The sequence below is a fragment of the Urtica dioica genome, chromosome 11, assembly GCF_054948205.1.
Source record: "Urtica dioica subsp. dioica isolate 48M chromosome 11, U.dioica_male_clone48M_v1_H2, whole genome shotgun sequence".
NCBI lineage: Eukaryota > Viridiplantae > Streptophyta > Magnoliopsida > Rosales > Urticaceae > Urtica > Urtica dioica.
The window spans coordinates 17,524,104-17,543,989 of record NC_142766.1 but is presented as its reverse complement, the minus strand read 5'-3'; the positions used below and the strand labels follow the sequence as shown (position 1 = coordinate 17,543,989).

The 19,886-nt window shown below is 34.3% G+C and overlaps 3 protein-coding genes across 4 annotated transcripts; 2 read left to right on the top strand and 1 right to left on the bottom strand.

Annotated features, from left to right (window-relative positions):
* Positions 1 to 2,323: 2,323 nt before the first annotated feature.
* On the bottom strand, positions 2,324 to 6,341 carry LOC149381854 (transcription factor-like protein). 2 transcript variants are annotated; one of them, XM_089601157.1, is made up of 11 exons: positions 6,028 to 6,341; positions 5,639 to 5,809; positions 5,378 to 5,524; positions 5,080 to 5,131; positions 4,937 to 4,995; positions 4,730 to 4,822; positions 3,912 to 4,040; positions 3,252 to 3,315; positions 2,995 to 3,155; positions 2,810 to 2,893; positions 2,324 to 2,720 (listed from the first exon to the last, which is right to left on the bottom strand). In XM_089601157.1, exons 1-11 carry the CDS (start codon positions 6,142 to 6,144, stop codon positions 2,697 to 2,699), a joined length of 1,101 nt encoding a protein of 366 aa, XP_089457283.1. In that variant the 5' UTR covers positions 6,145 to 6,341; the 3' UTR covers positions 2,324 to 2,696. The 2 variants fall into 2 exon arrangements, with proteins under 2 accessions (XP_089457283.1, XP_089457284.1); XM_089601158.1 differs by having other exon boundaries at positions 3,912 to 4,007.
* A 7,204-nt stretch (positions 6,342 to 13,545) lies between these two features.
* On the top strand, positions 13,546 to 15,700 carry LOC149381853 (tropinone reductase homolog At5g06060-like). The gene is made up of 5 exons (XM_089630565.1): positions 13,546 to 13,778; positions 13,881 to 14,088; positions 14,169 to 14,385; positions 14,680 to 14,786; positions 14,865 to 15,700. The coding sequence occupies exons 1-5, from the start codon at positions 13,687 to 13,689 to the stop codon at positions 15,042 to 15,044; spliced, it is 804 nt and encodes a 267-aa protein (XP_089486691.1). The 5' UTR covers positions 13,546 to 13,686; the 3' UTR covers positions 15,045 to 15,700.
* Positions 15,701 to 17,884: 2,184 nt separating this feature from the next.
* Positions 17,885 to 19,844, top strand: LOC149381852 (tropinone reductase homolog At5g06060-like). The gene is made up of 5 exons (XM_089601072.1): positions 17,885 to 18,095; positions 18,169 to 18,376; positions 18,457 to 18,673; positions 18,955 to 19,061; positions 19,139 to 19,844. The coding sequence occupies exons 1-5, from the start codon at positions 18,004 to 18,006 to the stop codon at positions 19,316 to 19,318; spliced, it is 804 nt and encodes a 267-aa protein (XP_089457198.1). The 5' UTR covers positions 17,885 to 18,003; the 3' UTR covers positions 19,319 to 19,844.
* The last annotated feature ends 42 nt before the right edge of the window (positions 19,845 to 19,886 follow it).

Genomic DNA, 19,886 nt, shown 5'->3' with positions numbered 1-19,886 from the left:
ATTTTATCATACATTATAATAAAACTAGTTGGAGGATTAACAAGCACGAAAATAAAATTATTGGAATGGAAGGTTTATCCATTGGGTTTCAAAACAAAACGTTTTCTTATATTGGACAAGGACTAGGACAGCCCCGTAAGATTTTGTCATTTTAAAAAAATCATGCGCTTATTATAGATCCGTTGAAAGTAAAAGAACGTCTAACGGTCTACGGAGGGTTGCTAGTAATTTTTTGGGCAGATAAAAATTATATGTTATTGCATGGTTTTAAGGGCATTTATGACTCAAGGAACCTAGAAGAACATCGATTTTATATACCTATATTATATCAAGAATGCCCCGACGATGTGTGCGCAATCAATAATGCGTGAGGGGTTAACCATGGTCTTTACGGAAATATAAGAGTTATTCGTGTTTGATTTTAAATCAGAATTCTAAAATAATGACTTACTTTCAATTAGACTATGGAACATATATTCTAAGATTTTTACTGAGTGTCTAAGTAATAAGAACAATCACAATAAAAAATAAACTACCATTAATACATATAGAATAACTTTGGTTGTTCAAAGACTTTTTAATGTGATTAAGACATCGAAAATGACATTATCCGTAAAGATTAAATTAAAACATTAACCTACTACATCATACCCTTTGTAGGCTATAAAATAACATGCTAATTATTATCTATATGTTTGGCCACCAATCCATCAAGGATTATACTATGATTTTGTCACTTATATTTGATTTTTTTTTAAATATAAAACAATTATTGAATTTAGTCGTTAATGAGAATATGAATCATAAGCCAACAAAAAAAATAACGACCAAGAACAAACACCATGAGCACAAACAGTTGTTCTTTTATATCGGTTGTTCATGTCCATTAACTGTTGTTCCATATAGTGTAAATTATAATATCTATTCAGAAACTATAGTAACCTGTTTATGTGAATAACGAGTTTATCATCTTGGAAAACTTAGTCTCATTCAAATTACAAACAGAATAACCGAGAACAACCACAAATCAAATGACGTTGTTGTTCTCTGTCTTTTATGGTGGTTCCCAACTGCAACAATAGTGACAACTCTAATGAAATTCCTTTCTTTACTCTCATTAACTTCACTCGAACAAGATCTTGAAGTATTCTTTTTGTATAACCTTGAGCTTCCCTTCATTTACTCTCAAAGTCCACTTTTCAAAGACCATAAAAACTTCAGCGGGAATGTGATCGAGCTCCTAGGTTTGAAAAAAAAAAAAAGACGTTTTGAATAAGGAGAGAAAGAAGTATGAGGAAGTAGAGTGAAATTGGGAAGTTAGGATGAAAAAAAAAATAAGTGGGAAGAGGCTCGTTTGTTTACGTATGGAGGAAGTCTCATGTTCTCTTATGATTAAGGGAAATGACATCAACTAGTAGCAACTTTGATAAATTGGACTAAAATAATAGAAATTATTTTTTTGGACAATTTTACTAGTAACTGTAGACATGAAAATATACACTTGTAATAAAATGTAGACTTACAAGTCTACAATTAACAATTGTAGATATATAAGTTTACCGTTACTAGTAAAAATATCTACAAACATAGTTGTTACTATTTTAGTTCAAAGTATCAAAGTTGTTACTAGTTGATGTCATTTCTCGATGACTAAAGTGGAGGTTCATTAAGGTGAGAAGTGATTAAGAGAAAAATCTATTTTCTTTTTTATTTATTTTTTTAACCTAAAAAGTCATTTTGCAAATTAAATTTCTGAATAGTTAATGAACAGAGATATGTTAAAAAAAGTCATTTTGCAAACCGACTCAACTATTTCTTGTCTCTTCTGTTTTATGCATCAGACTAACTAGAATTCCATAAACTACCTTTTTTTTTCTAGATGAAACTGTCAAAACATAATAATACAAACAAAAAAATGTAAACATTATGGAAATTATTTTTTTACAATTTGAAAAACAATAGACTGCCGGTATGCTACGAGGGTAAATTTTGTTGGTACACTTACATGATTCATCATTCCCATCTATTTTCCCGTCTATTTTATGATATCTTAAATCCGACCGAATAAACAGATAGATCCATGTAACATCAATTTTGTAAAGAATTCAAGACAAGATTATCATCCTAATCCTCGATCACACGACTCAGTAACACGAGTACCCTTCAACTGCCAACTCGACCAGAACGGAAAGACAAGACACTCCTCTGTGCACGGCTCGGTGGTTTGGCTATTTAATTTATGGCTATTTCAAGTCGATTGTCGATTCCTAATTGAAATAACTTATATGCAGGTCTCGTGATACTTGGAGTAAGAATACAGAGATTATCAATTCAATTGTTACACTACCCAAAAAAAAAGGGTCTCAGTATACAAAAGTGGAATGGAATCATATATATTCCATGATGCGATTAAAACTTCATAAAATGCCTCTGGACGACCATCCATTTTCTCTAGGCCGAAAAAAGCTCATCTTTTATGTACAAAAACAAGCCAAAAGTCCACCATCCCAATCTTTTTCTTAAAAAAAAAAAAAAGAAAAAAAAAAGACACGTCTTTTTCCTCTCGAGCTATTCCCTTAATACCAATCAATAAAGAAAGAAAATCACGAACTCTGACTCCCACCCTATGATTTGTGCTCTTTTTCACATGGGCCACCGCTGCTACTAATTTTGGAACATCCATTTCTCTGCAAAAATTAAAAGTCGAACTCCCCAGCTGCCTGCCAGTAAATTTAGCAGGCATTTCAGTTAATCACCGAAACAAAAACGGTGCATAAAGGTAAATTGAATACTCAAGGACAGCCCTTACCTTATTGAAGAGAATATCCTTATCGTTTATGTGCATAATGCCATCTTTCAGCGTGCATTTCCACCTGCTCTTTGTGCGCGTTACCTGACCAAATAGATACACCAAGCACATTTATGCCCGTCCAATCGTGTGTGATATATACATATATATACACAGAGAGAGAGAGAGAGAGAGAGAGAGAGTACCTTGTCAAACTGAGCCAAAACTAGGTGGCGCGTGTTTACATCCTCTCCTTCATCCACATCATCCAATTCATCGTCGTCGTCATTTTCATTCAATGGGGGCTCATCATCATCATCATCCACATCATTCGGAACAGGAATTGCAGGAGTGCTGACCGGAAGGTCTGAAACAGAAGGGAACATGAACACGCACTCCACATCAAGGTTGATGGTATTCAAATTTATAGTTAATTGCTTTTTTTTTTCTTCATATAATTTACCATTGGGAGCAGGTGTGTTTGCAACATTATAATCTTCGTTGTAAACAGGCTGATAGTTGTATATCTGAAAGGTAAACAGAAACAGCAACTATTATTAGCAGTAAAAGAAAAGGAAAAAGAGGAAAGAAAAGAGTAGACTATGGAACATCTTTAGGCTCATATAGGTTGTGATGGAAGCCGCATAAGCATCACGTGATTTGCTTTGCTCGCAGCCAGAAAATCATCCACAGCTCAACGATAATCACCCAAACAAAATTAACTTAGTCACTCTCCAGCTAATTTCCTTAAGCATTTATCTATAAGTGGTCATTCTACAAATTATCAGCAAACAAACTGATATTGTCGCATTTTCGTGCTCCAGGACTCTAAAAGACCAGTAAAAATCTCAATCCTGGTAGCAACCATTATTTTCACCAGAATTCAAATAAGATCAGCAAAAAGACCACTTGCTGTCAGATAGTATATTGAATCCAAGATAATTTTAACAAATTGACCACCCTATAGGTAATCTGTTAGGACCTAGGATATTAAGGGTATTAGAAATTTAGAATAATTAAAAATGATCAATTCATGCCCATCATGTGCATGTGCATCCATAATTTTAAAAAATGACTACAAAAAGCATGATAACTAAACATATAAAATAACTAGCAAACTTACATTGTTGGGAGGAGAAAGCACGTCATCATAAGGCTCAGGGATGGGCCCGTCAAGTTGAGGGATCTTTGAGGATGTCTGCAATATCTTGCAATGTCCCTGTCGACCATTTGAACTGCTTCCTTGAATCATCTAGAATATTTTACATGATTATACGAGTCATTTAAGTGATTCTAATAGGCAAGTACAGACCAAACGCATAAGAAATTCTAGTACGCTTGTAAAAACTTAGTTTGATCATAAAAGGCTCTTATCGTGTTATATCCAACCCCACCACAATTATACACTGTCTACGATGTTCATCTAATCACCAGTTCCCAAAACGACAAGCTTTGTGATAAATTTTATAGGCTAGAGGTGCATACAAAATTAAAAATTAAATGACTAGGACAGTGATCCCAAATATTCTATCACAGACACGAAAAATAATGACCAGTCAATAAGCTTCACAACATAAATTAATAAACAGAGGATCACCAAAGCACGTAATTTGGAAATGTTGATTCTTAATGGTTCTACTGCCGTTAACTTAAGTTTTTCTGATCACACTACAACAAACAACTACCAGCCTTGATATATGTTAAATAAGCATCATTTAAAGCAAGTGAAGATGGCACCCAACAGAATGCCAAGCAAATTGCTAAAAATAAACAGAACGGTTTTAATGATTCAGTTTGACAAAAGAAATATGATAAATACCGATAGGGAAACTATTTAACACCGTAACCATAGTATTGAATCAATAATAAACAATAAGAATTTAATGGCATTGCAGAGGCCATGGTAGAAACATTAAATCAGAAATATAACAAAAGCCATACCTCAATCTCAAAAACCTCAAGGGTGCTATCTCCAGCTCCATCTTGCTGTGGAACAAACCCACCATCTCGTTTCCTTTTACCAGTGAAAAAGTCCTGAGATTTTCTCCACCAAAGCACAAAAAGTTAACAGCTATATTTTCTACAAAAAAAATGTTTGACAAATGTGACTTTGTAACAGTTGCCACAGACAGCTAGAGTAAGCCCTACTTGGGTGGAAGTTTGCTGAGAAGCCCCTCTATCCGGCTCGTCACGCCCTTCAACATAAGCTATGACGATACATATGATATCATTAGTTACCACATGACCGTCGAGAGTAAGAGCTATATACCACTATATACACCCATGCTCACCAATGTTAACATCAAGTGGCGGTCTCTGGCTCATCCACGGGGAAGGAGGTTGCTGCAAGAGCAACATGAATACAGAAAATTACGGGAAAATTTTGACAAATCAAACTACTCAAATTAGCACATGTTAACATCTCTCATGGCCAAATCGGATAAGAATCAAGTCAAAAGATAGCACTCTCTATTGCACTTGCATAAAAGATTCAAATTAAACAAACCATGTTAATTGTGATATTACACATTTACTTAAGAATTTATCAGTTCACGTACAATCTAATTGCGATAACAGCATAGAAGTTACCATGTACGGGCTAGGTCTTCCACCTTTCCCATCGGCATTGCCACCATCATTCCCCGATACAGAATAGTCACTAGGCCCAGTGGGGATATTATACATTCCATCTCCTGAACCCGGCAATGGTGTCTGAATAGGTGTCTGTAATGGAGTCTGCATCACAATACAACCCAATTCAGCAACCAATAAAGGTCCAAATCCAAGTCAAAGCCCCAAGTTTAAGACAGATTAAGACAACCAATACATTATATTGCATCATAGACTCACAGGAGGAAACAGCATATCCGCTGTGGGAGTCTCGTACTCTTCAGTCCCCTCATACGGAACGTTGAGATCATGAACTGGAGTAATCGACCCGCCGGGAGTGGGCTTCGCCGCTCCGGACCTCTCTATCGGAGAGTTCACTGCACCAGCTTGCATCATCTTCGCCTCCCATATCTGAAGATTTTTTTTTTCCACACAGACGCAATCAGAGAAAACCTAGGTCAACAACATAGCATTTCCACGAAGAAACATAAATAGAGAATGTCAAAATCCTAAAATCAAGATCCGGTCAAGCTTCGGAAAATGGTTACTAGTAACAATCGCTACCCAAGGAATTCCGACGATAATATAAACAGGGGAAAATCAAACTAAGATGAGAATTTTCAAATTACTCCTTGAAGCTCCTTGAGAACATCTTCACCGGGACCGCTGTTCATGAACTCCTCGCGAACCTTGCTGATAACGTCCTCGATAACGCTGACATACACAGAGCTCGTCGAAGACGTCATTTCTTCTCCTTTCTTCTCTCAATGGCAAGCGCGGAATCTGAATTCTAAGGCCGAACCTCACCGGAAGTACCGAAAGATGAAACAATCAGGTTAGAGAACCAAAGGCTTTGAGGATTCGAATCATGAAATCGCAAAAAGGTCTAGGGTTTGCAGAGAGAATGAGAGAGAAAGAGATGAGAATGAGAGAGAGAGAGAGAGCGGACGAGAAATGGAGAATAAAGAGTGGAATATAAATAGGTTTGCATCCGATTTTCATCATGGAGCCACGTGTCGAAATCTGTGATATCCTCAGATCTCGGGGCAACCCTTTTATCGGAACCGGGTTGGAGCGAGTGAGAGAGAGAGTTCAGAGTTCTCTCTCTATCATTATCACTGTGATACCGGGCCAGCAACATCTCAGCCGTTCGCTAGTGTGATGGACGTGGACTCTGTTAAGTGTGGGTCCCACTTAAACGGTGCCGATATTTCCAGAGCTTGTAGATTTAATCGTACGGTTTAGAACTAGACAACTAATGCTAATTTTTTATTTTTGAAAAATAAAAATCTATTATTAATCAAAGACTCTACCGAAAGTATCTTCCAACTAAATAAATTTATTATGAAAATAGCTTAAGTGGTTAAAATCACTAAGTCACCATGTTACTATGTTAGCCACCTTACATTATTGACAATTTCACTCTTGAAAATTAGACAATAAACTAGATACATCCAAATAAATAGAATCAAATTCATTTTAAAAATAGAGTGTTTACAGAGAATTTAAACCACCGTTTTAGCATCTGATTCCACAAAGTACATAGGCGAAAATACTTTCAAAATAGATTGTGTGTATGTATATTGAGTAGTTATTGCTTTAGTAAGACAACGGTTTCTTTTTTAAAAATGAATTATTGTTAGATATTTAAAAAATTAAGAAACTGTTTTCAATAATATGTGTAATGATAAACAATATGACATTTATGAATATATATATATATATATATATATATATATATATGTATGTATTGTTATTTAATGGTAATGAGGTGAATGGTCAAAAGTTAAAACAAAATTTTCATCAGGTTTTTAGAAAATAAACAAAGTTGTAATATGGGAAACACAATAAATTTTCATTTTAGAAGACGATACTTCCATATAAGTTGACAAAAAACTTTCAATTCGAGAAGTGAAATGGTTACCAAAATTGAATAAAAATTAAAAGAGTTTATAATAATAATATATATAATTAACTATATATTTATCTCCGGAGTATAGCAGTCATGACAATGCACTCCTCATGATATAAAATCGATTAATTTACTCTTCGATATAAGTTTTTGTCCTTATTTTGAGCCAAATTCGTTTGCTATATAAACATGCTTTAGTCGCATGATAGACAAATTAAGTGAATTTTAGTGAATACCCCAATAAAAAATTATCTCTATTGCTCTCTCTCTCTCTCTCTCTCTCTCTCTCTCTCTCTCTCTCTCTCTCTCTCTCTCGCCTCAATGCAGTTGTCGTTCAACACATCCCATCTCGCCTCCATCCACACTACCGTTGTTGCCTCTGCCTTCCTGCACAATATATGTTTGACTCTAGGAATTCATTTCAGTGATTGAAGGAATCTACGCTTTTTGTATCTAATTAAGATAAGTTTTGTTTTTTCTCTGATAGTTTGAAAAATTGTGAACCAGAGTTGGGGAAGTGCTAGTTCAGTATATTCCCAAAGTGCTGACCATGGCCCAGTTCGTGATGGTGTTGGCTACGGTGAAGTTGTCCATGCCCAGACGCTCCTCCATGTAGCTCACCACGATAATATCATGTATCGTTGTGTTGATTTGAATTTGTCTTAAGATAATTTTCAATTGGTATTGATTTTTTTTTTCGGAGTAATTAGGTATTGATTTGTTGAACCTTAGTCTCATTTTCGTTATATAGATAGATTCAGTACATTATTCTGTTTTGGTCTCATTAGCTTCTTATTTTGTTCACTTCTTTTGGATAAAGAATGATAAAAAAAATTAAAAAAAAAAAAAAAAATTAAATTACTTAAAACAAAAAGGAAACAACTACTCTATAAGTGGTTGTTTTTTCCAATTGGACGACACTTACTTACTCTCGTCCAAAGGAAAATGCCTCATTTAAAGTTTGTTTCCAAGTGCTCATTTTCGTGTGTTAAATGTTGGGACATCTTTAAGAGAAAAACATGAAAAGAAGAAACCTACCCGTCTCAAAAAATGAGCAATTAATGCCATTTTTTGTCGTTCGAAACTAGCTTACTTTGGACGGCAAAGGCTTAGACGACACAAAATAACTACCATCCCAGGCTTAGACGATATTTTTTTTTGTGTCGTCCTAGCCACTTTTTGTAGTAGTGCGAAGTTTCAGGGAAACAATGTCATCACTTTGCCCACATACCTGACCTGTACCCGATTCCACCACCACCATTTACTCGCATTTATGCCAATTACCGTAGCATTTTGTCCTAGTATTCTTGTACAAAATTACGTTATAAACAATGAAATTAATTCTAAAACAAAAATTTCATCCTCAAGGAAGAGTAAAATAAAAGACAGCCCACCCCTGAAGAATGAGAAACTCTTGAGTAAAAAACAAGGACACAAAATTCACCCGTGACTTTTTATACGTTGTCGGTGAAACATCGGCGCATAATGCAACCTTCAGCTGACCTACAGAAATGGAAACACATTATCAAAATAACTTCTCCAGTAAATTGAGTTTGGGGAACAAAAACAAACAAGACTTCCGGGTTTCATGTCAAACATCGTAGGTTATATTTAAGAAATTGATGTGAAGCTACACTGATTATTACATAGATATTCATTCATTCTCTTATATTTGTCAGTAAAATTTTAGTTGTGTCAAAAGGAAATACAATACATGTTTCTAAAAACCTAGATACAGACAGACACAGCATAAGATACCTTTTCACAACAACTGCATCCATAATAAATGGACAATATCTACCTCCTAGCTCAGTTTTTACTAGTTACAGAAACGAAATAGTCCTTTCTACTTTTCCTTCATCTGGATTTTTTGGGTCAGTTCTCATTCCCAATCAACTTATAAAATCCATATCCCTGGAATTTTAAGTGATTTAATTTTACAAATAAATTAAATGAATCTGAGCCTTCACACATCAGTCGTTCGTGTATTCATTTATGCCGGATGTACTTAAAGTAAATATTCCCAAGACCTCTAATACACAGAAATCTGAGCTGGCTCATAAATGTTGGAAACTGAACTGTATAATAAAAAGAATATACAGTTCCATGCATGTTTGCAAAAAGATATGCAGAAATTGATAGGTCTCGCTAACGGTGAATAAACGAATGAGAAGAAAAGAAATGTTCAACAATCAAGAGAAACTATTTATAGACACACATTCAAACAATCATTCTTTATACAAAAGAAAAATACAAAATATATATATATATATATATATATTATTGCTTCCTGATACGATCTCTCTCTTGCGCTCAGAAATTGTCGATCCCATGAATGGCAACCAAACTTACAACGCACGCTATATGTTTAATAAAAGTCCGACACAAATATGCTTTTCCAATATACATAAACTATTGATGTTAGAAAGAAAAGAAGAAAAAAAAGAAAAGAGATCACTGAGCGGGGTTAATCACGCACTGCGAATTAAAGAAACTGAACACATAACAAGGCTCGTCAAACGAAGACACTTCCGAGTATTGCCACGGACTCTTCGGCGACCTTGCGGCGTCGTCGTCGGCGGAGACACCATCTTGTTTTCCGGCGACTCGATCTCCGTCGAGAAGCGCCTCCTCCGCTAGATTTCCGGGCGAGAGGACCAGCGGCGATAAGAGAGGGATCGCCATCGGAGTAACGAGGCTATCGGCGACGGCGGTGGCCGCGTAAAGCGTGATCTGGCCGAGCTCCAGAGACGCCGGAGCTCGAGCCTGAAGCCTCGTCGGAGGCTTCCTGATCGCCTTGTTGTTTTTCGTCTGGATCTCGTCGCTGTTCATGCTCATCTCAATTTCCATTTTTCTGTTCCTTTGTTTTTGTTTGTTGAAGAGAGAAGAAGAAGAAGAAGAAGGCTTTGAGAGGCTATTCAGATTTCAGGTTTGATTTATTGATAGATATGTAATGGAAGGTGTTGGTGAAGAAAACTATACATTTTTTTTTATATATAAATAACAGAAAAATGAAAGACGTGACTTTTTCCGAGGAGAGGCTAAAAATAAGGTGTGATTCGGTTATTGAATTGAATTGAAATCTATTGTGGGAAAGAAAGGAAAAAAGGGAGAGAAAAGGAAAATCATTATTATGTTTGAACGTTATGTACGTAACGAGCGTTGCATGTTTCGCTGCTTTATTTTTGGGGGTCTTTTAATGAATACGAGACATTTCTTTCATAATCATTGTATACCATTACCATTAGTTTTTTTTTTTTTTTTTTTTTTTTTTTTTTTTTTTTTACCTCTGTTGCGAGTCAATGACAGTTTTTACGTTGACTAATTGAAATTATAAATAGAAAATAACAGCATATATGTTTATATCTGGAGGCAAGATTTTATCTCTGAATAAGAGGGAAGGATCATTTATGCTTCTCTACTAGCTAATGCGCTAAAAAAAAAAAAAGGTTAGCAGTAGTCAATAGTTACAAAAAGGCAACAACAACACAAAAATGAATCAATGTTGCCAAAAAAATAAATTATTGAATTTCAACGATGAAAATTTTATCCGTCGTGGAAACTTTGCCGCAACGAGGATAAATCTCGTAGCGGCGAAAATACAAAAAATGACTTGAATTTTTAAGTTTCTACGACAGAAAATGTCTGTCATGGAAACTTACCACGACGTTAGATTCTACGACAAGAAAAGAAAAAAAAAAAAAAAAAAAACCGTCATTGAAATTTCTAAAATAGGTTCTAAATGTCGTGGAATCCAATTTTTTGCTAGTGGTTTAGACATCTTTGCCTTATTTTGTTGTCTTTTTTAATTTTTACTAGAAATGAGCTTGAAAGTGGGGTTTTGACATAATTTTTGGACTCGAGCTTGATTTTTGTGGATCCAATTTATCAATTTATTACGATGGATACGTTTATCACCCAATTAATGTGTAGGCTATAAATACATAATTCATCCATACGAAGGAAAAAAAAGGCATTTCTCACAAAACAAAAAAAAAAAGGTAATAGCATGAATGATTAGCTTAGCTATTTTACACTGAATGACGATGGCTATGATACTATACCATCAATCATTGGAATTACATTTATAAGTTGCTTTTATCAGACATTGTTCATAACGACTACATTGAACATATTTTTTTCGGACAGTAAACAATTATGCAATAGACTCTATCGCCTTAGGAGATTCGATCTCGAAACGAAAGCTTTGTCAATCTCTCACGGTCTGTGGTGAAATTTATGTCAATGGACGAATAACTTATGGGCGAGCCGAGCAGGTGGAAGTTTCACCATGAATTTTGGAAGGATGTATAGCTTGTGCCAAAGGAGAATAATATTGGGTGATTGAATTCCAAATGAACTTTGATGGTGGAGCCTGGGTTGAGAATTGTGATTGTGAGCTAAGGCAATGGTTGCAGCATGACCGGTAAAATCTTCAAAATATTTTGTCAAGGTAGAATTTGTTGATTTTTAGTAAAATATTAGACGTAAAAAAATCCCACATTCCAAAGGAACCATAGAGTGATGAGCTACAAATGGTATAAAAAAGGAAGCTTAACCGTGGATATATCTCAAGGAAAAAACTTACCAAAAAAATCTTCAGGGGTTTGAGTCTAATAGCTCTACAAAAAATAAAAATAAAAAAATCACATTTTGATTAGATTAATATCCTTTCGATATAAACTCAAACAAAAGTACAATATCAAAATATTTTACCGTGCAATGCTCGGGAATAGTTTATCACCTTACATGCAACGTATACTATCTCAACTAGGGTCAACGGGTCTTCCTCTCATTAGTTTTTTTTTTTCATTTTAGGAGCTTATTTTTTGCTTACAGAAGTTACTACTTTGCTGAACTCGATCATTATGGATTTGTTTGGGTTGTCCTAAAAATAAAAAGAGAAAATAGCGCAAAATACCTAATTATATTTATGCTTTGTAATACTTATATACCTAATATTTAAAAATTACTAGTAAATTACTTAATGTCAATTTTTAGTCCATCCGTTATTTGAGACGTTAAAACTGGATGGAAGTCCACGTGTCAACATCTTATAATTTTGATGATGTTAAAAAATAATTAATTAATTTTTATTGTATTTAAACATTAAAAAAGTTAAAAAGCTCTCTTTCTCTCACTCACTCTATATATATCTAATACATACAAAAACACACACACACACACACACACATATATATATATATATATATATATATATATTTATATATATATTTATATACACACACACACTTACACGCATACACACATATTACCTAAACTTAATAAAATAAATAAAAGAACTTTCTCTTAAGAAAAAAAAACCTCCACAATCACTTCAGCAGAAAACCTCATCAATCTGGCAAACGATAAGTATCTCGAATCGTAATTATAACAAAGAAGAATAAAAATGAGAGGTTTTTTATTTTTTTAAACACAATAAAAATTAATTGTTTATTTTTAAATTTTCCCTTAATTATCATATGTTAATACGTGTCCTTTCATCCATTTTTAACGTCTCTGATAGTAATTGAGGCTTTAAGCAGGGGCGGAGCTACCTTGGGCCCAAATGAGCCAAATGCCCCCTGAAAATTTAGATATTATAATTTTTTCTTAAAATTTATAGTATTTGATATATTTTTGGCCCAAATTTATATGATTTTTTTCAAATTTATCGCCCTTAATTTTTTTTTTTTGCTCCGCCACTGTTCACCGAGATTAGTCCTCTTTTTTTATAAAGACTAAATTTTTGGCAAGTATTTGTTGCAAATAGTCAATCATCTACATTCTTTAATTAAATTAAATGAACAGTTAATTTAATTAACTTTGACCTGGTAGATTATTTTCATAATAAAATAAAAGTTTGGCTATTTTTTTAAAAAGATGATGGACTATTGAGTTACTGGTCTAATTGTCTTGGTGACTTGATAATTAAATAATTTTCTCATTAACTTATAATCTCTTATATTTTTACCAAGAACTACAACTTATTAGTGGGTCGGGCGCAAAACATCTAGTTACATCTTACATAATTAAATTTTAAGAAATTAATTTAATTTTTTTAGATAATAATTAATTTAAGTTTAAAAAATAATAAGAATACATAATTTAAAAATCTAGTTGCATAATTGGCTATCCTAATTCATTAATTGAAAATTTCAAAAAAATTTAATTAATAACCTTAGATAATTAAATACTACTCATAGTGAACTTTTTTGTACAATAACTTGATGTCAATATCATTAATATCCTTATCTCTATCATCTGTACTCTGTGTTGTAGTAACCACACACAGGCGCGTCAAGATACGTACGTTCCTTTTTTTCGACTACCATCACCATCATTCATCTCTCGAGTTTTTGGACCGGAAAAAAAAATGGCCGGCAAGGAAGCAACTTCTAGCGGCGACCAAAGATGGTCTCTTCGAGGAAAGACAGCTCTCGTCACCGGAGGAACCAAAGGAATTGGGTACTCAATACATTTTTTTTCCCTTTTTCCTCGCTCACACTAATACTAATTTTCAAGGTCTGTAAGTATAATCTTTTTTTTTTAATTGTCAAACTTAATTAGCTATGCAGTGGTAGAGGAATTGGCGGGACTAGGAGCGACAGTGTACACGTGCTCAAGAAACGAAGCCCAAATTAAGGAGTGTGTGAATGGTTGGGAAAAGAAAGGGTTCCGTGTCTCTGGTTCGGTCTGCGATTTAGCCTCCGAATCCGATCGAAAGGATCTGATCGCCAAAGTTTCATCTCTCTTCAATGGCCAACTCAACATCCTTGTAAATGACCGTTTCTTATTGTTATTATCATTGTTTTGTTGTCTACTCTTTTGAATCTTATGATCATCGTTTATGTCTAGATAAACAATGTTGGCACCAACAAAGCGAAACCTACCCTAGAGTACACGTCACAGGACTTCTCGCACCTCTTACAAACCAACCTCGAATCCGCCTACAACATGTGCCAGCTGGCACACCCCCTTCTCAAGGCCTCGGGATCCGGAAGCATCGTCTTTATCTCATCCGTCAGTGGCGGCATATATGTCTACAACGGCTCTATTTATTCCGCGGCTAAAGGTGCTAATTTCTATTTATTCGGCATCATATCAGCCAAAACCTCCTCTTGTAAATCAAGATATATGAAGAGTAGAAAATCAAGATACATTAAAATCAACAAAATTACAATGCCTAGAAGAAATCTAATATCAAATCAACAAAATAGAGCTATAATATTGATGATATCCGCGATTAAGAGACTTATAATAGTTGAGTACATATATGTAATGTGTGTTTTGTCAATCCTCTATACCTTTTGAGCTAGATCAAACATTAATGAAAAAAAAATTAAATAATATTTTTTTTATTCCACAGCCGGAATGAACCAATTGACAAAAGTGTTGGCGTGTGAATGGGCAAGAGACAAGATAAGAAGCAACTGCGTTGCGCCTTATTTCACCAAAACCCCTCTAGCGGAGCAAGTACGTGTGACATTGTTAATTATATATTGATATTTCATTTCTTTGATTCTTATAACAATTATACAATTAAATTTGCAGTTTTTGCGCAATGAAGAGATGATGAAGCACATCATATCTCGAACGCCGTTAGGACGGGTAGCCGAGCCAAACGAAGTATCTTCATTGGTGGCGTTCCTTTGCCTGCCATCGGCGAGTTATATAAGTGGGCAGGTCATTTCCGTCGATGGAGGCTTTACGGTCAATGGCTTGTTCTCTTAGCCTTCATTATCCTAATATCGTTGCTCTTCTTATTCTTGCCTTTGGTGTCTATGAACTCTTCTCTAAGAGCTTTTCACAAACATAATTTTTTTGTTGAGGTTTAGAACTATCAATAAATGGTTTTTAGGGAAGATACTTGTTAATGTGTTTTCTCAATTGACATTCAAGGCACGTGGCGTGGGCAGACTTGATCATGTGTCTTGTCTTGATGGGTCTAAAGTCACTTTTCTAAATCGCGAGAAGCTCAAGGTAAATCGGGGTAAGAATCCGGATATCGGGGAGTTTCGGATGATCTTCGAATCGTGGCAAAGGGGGAGAAATCAACTTCTTTTGAAGCCGAGAAAGAGAAAGCACTTTGGGACCTAAATCCGAAACTATCACGCCCCGGGAAAAGTAAACGTGCATTGAATGATGAGATATGCAAATGCAAAATGCGATTTTTATGCTGGTTCCAGAAATGTAAATGCAAGAAATGCAATTGAATTAAAATGGGCTATGTAAAGTTTATTACTGTTCGATTATATTCTAATCACACCCCATTTTCCGCGGGGCGTGACAGAAACGTTTCAATCCACGGTTCTAAGGAGAGATTTTAGTGTCTTGTCTTGGAGGGTCTTAAGTCATTCTTCTTAGTTTCTAGAAGCTCTAGGAAAATTGGGGTAATAACCCAAACAACCAAGAGTTCTGTAGGACCTTCGAGTTCTGATCAAGGATTAACTTACCGCTTACTGCTACCGTATCATGAGTTCAATTTTACTGGTTTACGCTTTACTTTCTATGGTATAGCGCGGTAAGTGTCGAAGTTTACAGGTTATCGTTTCCGCATGGTAAATTACCGTTAAGGTAAACTGTTAAAAAAAATGTTTTTCGCTAGATATTTAATAAATAATTTTCGAAAAAAATAAACTTCCACAAACATACATACATATTATATATCACTCCGATAAAAAAAATGTATATATTATATATCACAATTCATAATTAATCTGACAATTTCACATCACAAACCTACATAAATAAATGAATGGAGAGTAATCAAATATATGATTACAAAAAAAAACATAGCAAAAAGGAAAGCTCTTTCTTTGATTCTCATCCCAAAATATTAAAAAAAAAAAAAAAAAAAAAAAAAAAAAGAACAACCTTCATTTCTCATTTTTCATAAATTTATATTTTTTTATTCTAAAAATTTATAAATTAACCTACTCTAAACTTTTTGGGCATATTAATCCTCCTAATCTAAATTTCCCACTTTGTCCCTAGAACGAAATGTACGTGCATCGTCTCAAATATTACGCCACTCAAGATGAAATAACATTTTAAAATTTAAATTGATGGAATGGAAGTAAACAAGCTTATTTGAAGAAAAAAATAAAGCTTCATCACTTAAAAAAAAAAATTAAAATAAAATAAAATTACCATCATAAAATATACATTGAGACGTCAAAACGGTATCTTTGAATAGTTGAGTAAGAAAAGTCAAAGCAAGAAGCGGCATGTAAATTTCCCAATTATGACCAAACTGAATAATGCGTTTTACTGTCAGCACTCAGCACTGTATTAAGTTTGATTTTAGTTTTTTCTAAAAGTTAAATCATATTTAAGTGTTTGGTAAAATTGTTTTCTCTAAAAGCTAAAAAGTGTTTTTGAATATTTTAACTAAAAAACCAAAAGCTACAATTTATAGCTTTTATACGTAGCTTTAGTTTTTGGTTTGTAATTTCTCTCTCTTAACTTTTTTTTTTCTTACACTAACTTTTAATTCTAATTATCTTTATATGCTTTTATCAAATAATTTTTTTGACGTCACCAAAATTTATAATTTATTTTTTACATTCTATAGACACCTACTTTGATATATTTTTTATATAACAAAATATATCTTATTATTATTATTAATTACATTTTATATAAATAATTATCACTTATAAATATTAATATATATTTTACCAAACACTATATCAGCTTTTGTTAACAGCTACAACTATTTTACAATAGTTTACCAAACACTCATCTGTTTTTAATTAATTGTTTATTTTAAAATTTTGTCAAAATTATCATATGTTAATACGTGTCCTTTCATCCATTTTTAATGTCTCTAGTAGTAATGGAGGATTTAAGCAGGGTCGGAGCTACCTTGGGCCCAAATGAGCCAAATGCCCCCTGAACATTTAGAAATTATAATTTTTATCTTAAAATTTATAGTATTTGATATATTTTTAGCCCAAATTTATATGATTTTTTCAAATTTATCGCCCTTAATTTTATTTTTTTTTGCTTCGCCACTGTTCACCGAGATTAGTCCTCTTTTTTTATAAAGTCTAAATTTTTGGCAGGAATTTGTTGCAAATAGTCAATCCTCTACATTCTTTAATTAAATTAAATGAACAGTTAATTTAATTAACTTTGACCTGGTAGATTATTTTCATAATAAACCATTTTTTTATAGATAGGATGGACTATTGAGCTACTGGTCTAATTGTCCTCGTGACTTGATAATTGAATAATTTTCTCATTAACTTATAATCTCTTATATTTTTACCAAGAACTGCAACTTAGTGGGTCGGGCGCAAAACATCTAGTTACATCTCACATAAGTAAATTTTAAGAAATTAATTTAATTTTTTTTAGAGAATAATTAATTTATGTTTAAAAAATAATAAGAATACATACTTTAAAAATCTAGTTGCATTATTGGCTATCCTAATTCATTAATTGAAAATATCAAAAAAATTTAATTAATAACCTTAGATAATTAAATACTACTCATAGTGAACTTTTTTTTCTAACTTCATGTACAAGAACTTGATGTCAATATCTTGTTATTAATATCCTTATCTCTATTTTCTGTACTCTGTGTTGTAGTAACCACACACAGGCGCGTCGAGATACGTACGTTCCTTTTTTTCGACTACCATCACCATCATTCATCTCTCGAGTTCTTGGACCGAAAAAAAAAATGGCCGGCAAGGAAGCAACTTCTAGCGGCGACCAAAGATGGTCTCTTCGAGGAAAGACAGCTCTCGTCACCGGAGGAACCAAAGGAATTGGGTACTCAATATATTTTTTTTTTCTTTTTCCTCGCAATGTATAATTTTTTTTTTTAATTGTCAAACTTAATTAGCTATGCAGTGGTAGAGGAATTGGCGGGACTAGGAGCGACTGTGTACACGTGTTCAAGAAACGAAGCCCAAATTAAGGAGTGTGTGAATGGTTGGGAAAAGAAAGGGTTCTGTGTCTCTGGTTCGGTCTGCGATTTAGCCTCCGAATCCGATCGAAAGGATCTGATCGCCAAAGTTTCATCTCTCTTCAATGGCCAACTCAACATCCTTGTAAATGACCGTTTCTTATTGTTATTATCATTGTTTTGTTGTCTACTCTTTTGAATCTTATGATCATCGTCCATGTCTAGATAAACAATGTTGGCACCAACAAAGCGAAACCTACCGTAGAGTACACGTCACAGGACTTCTCGCACCTCATACAAACCAACCTCGAATCCGCCTACAACATGTGCCAGCTGGCACACCCCCTTCTCAAGGCCTCGGGCTGCGGAAGCATCGTCTTTATCTCGTCCGTCAATGGCGTCATATCTGTCAACAACGGCTCTATTTATTCCGCGGCTAAAGGTGCTAATTTCTATTTATTCAGCGTCATATCAGCCAAAACCTCTTCTAAATCAAGATATATGAAGAGTAGAAAATCAAGATACATTAAAATCAAGGAGTAAGGACTTTTTGCAAGTTTTTGAGCCACAATATTACAATGCCTAGAAGAAATCTAATATCAAATCAACAAAATAGTTTAGTACATATATGTAATGTGTGTTTTGTCAATCCTCTATACCTTTTGAGCTAGATCAAACATTAATGGAAAAAAAAAATTAATTAATCTTTTTTTTATTCCACAGCCGGAATGAACCAATTGACAAAAGTGTTGGCGTGTGAATGGGCAAGGGACAAGATAAGAAGCAACTGCGTTGCGCCTTATTTCACCAAAACCCCTCTAGCGGAGCAAGTACGTGTGACATTGTTAATTATATATTGATCTTTCATTTCTTTGTTCTTATAAAAATTATACAATTAAATTTGCAGTTTTTACGCGATGAAGAGAAGATGAAGCACATCATATCTCGAACCCCGTTAGGCCGGGTAGCCGAGCCAAACGAAGTATCTTCATTGGTGGCATTCCTTTGCCTGCCATCGGCGAGTTATATAAGTGGGCAGGTCATTTCCGTCGATGGAGGCTTTACGGTCAATGGCTTGTTCTCTTAGCCTTCATTATCCAAATATTGTTGCTCTTCTGATTCTTGCCTTTGGTGTCTATGAACTCATCTCTAAGAGCTTTTCACAAACAAACTATCAATAAATGGTTTTTAGGGAAGGTACTTGTTAATGCGTTTTTTTTATTAACATTCAAGGACACGTGGCGTGGGCAGACGTGATCACGTGTCTTGTCTTGATGGGCCTAAAATCACTTTTCTAAATCTCGAGAAGCTCAAGGTAAATCGGGGTAAGAACCTGGATATCGGGGAGTTTCGGATGATCTTCGAATTGTGGCAAAGGGGGAGAAATCAACTTCTTTTGAAGTCGAGAAAGAGAAAGCACTTTGGGACCTAAATCCGAAACGTTTCAATCCACGGTTCTAAGGAGAGATTTTAGTGTTTTGTCTTGTAGGGTCTTAAGTCATTCTTCTTAGTTTCTAGAAGCTCTAGGAAGATGGGTAATAACCCGAACAACCAAGAGTTCTATAAGACCTTCGAGTTCTGATCAAGGATTAATTACTTACCGCTTACTGCTACCGTATCATGGGTTCAATTTTACTGGTTTACCCTTTACTTTC

Excerpts from the sequence above, each read along its gene's own strand:
- LOC149381852 (XM_089601072.1), top strand. The coding sequence starts at position 18,004 with ATGGCCGGCAAGGAAGCAACTTCTAGCGGCGACCAAAGATGGTCTCTT. Across the intron at positions 18,377-18,456 it reads ATGGCCAACTCAACATCCTT|ATAAACAATGTTGGCACCAA; the intron begins GTAAATGACCGT and ends GTCCATGTCTAG. Across the intron at positions 18,674-18,954 it reads TATTTATTCCGCGGCTAAAG|CCGGAATGAACCAATTGACA; the intron begins GTGCTAATTTCT and ends TTTATTCCACAG.
- LOC149381853 (XM_089630565.1), top strand. The coding sequence starts at position 13,687 with ATGGCCGGCAAGGAAGCAACTTCTAGCGGCGACCAAAGATGGTCTCTT. Across the intron at positions 13,779-13,880 it reads GGAGGAACCAAAGGAATTGG|CTATGCAGTGGTAGAGGAAT; the intron begins GTACTCAATACA and ends AAACTTAATTAG. Across the intron at positions 14,089-14,168 it reads ATGGCCAACTCAACATCCTT|ATAAACAATGTTGGCACCAA; the intron begins GTAAATGACCGT and ends GTTTATGTCTAG.
- LOC149381854 (XM_089601157.1), bottom strand. The coding sequence starts at position 6,144 with ATGACGTCTTCGACGAGCTCTGTGTATGTCAGCGTTATCGAGGACGTT. Across the intron at positions 3,316-3,911 it reads TGCTTTCTCCTCCCAACAAT|ATATACAACTATCAGCCTGT; the intron begins GTAAGTTTGCTA and ends TTTACCTTTCAG. Across the intron at positions 2,721-2,809 it reads AGGATATTCTCTTCAATAAG|GCAGCTGGGGAGTTCGACTT; the intron begins GTAAGGGCTGTC and ends ATTTACTGGCAG.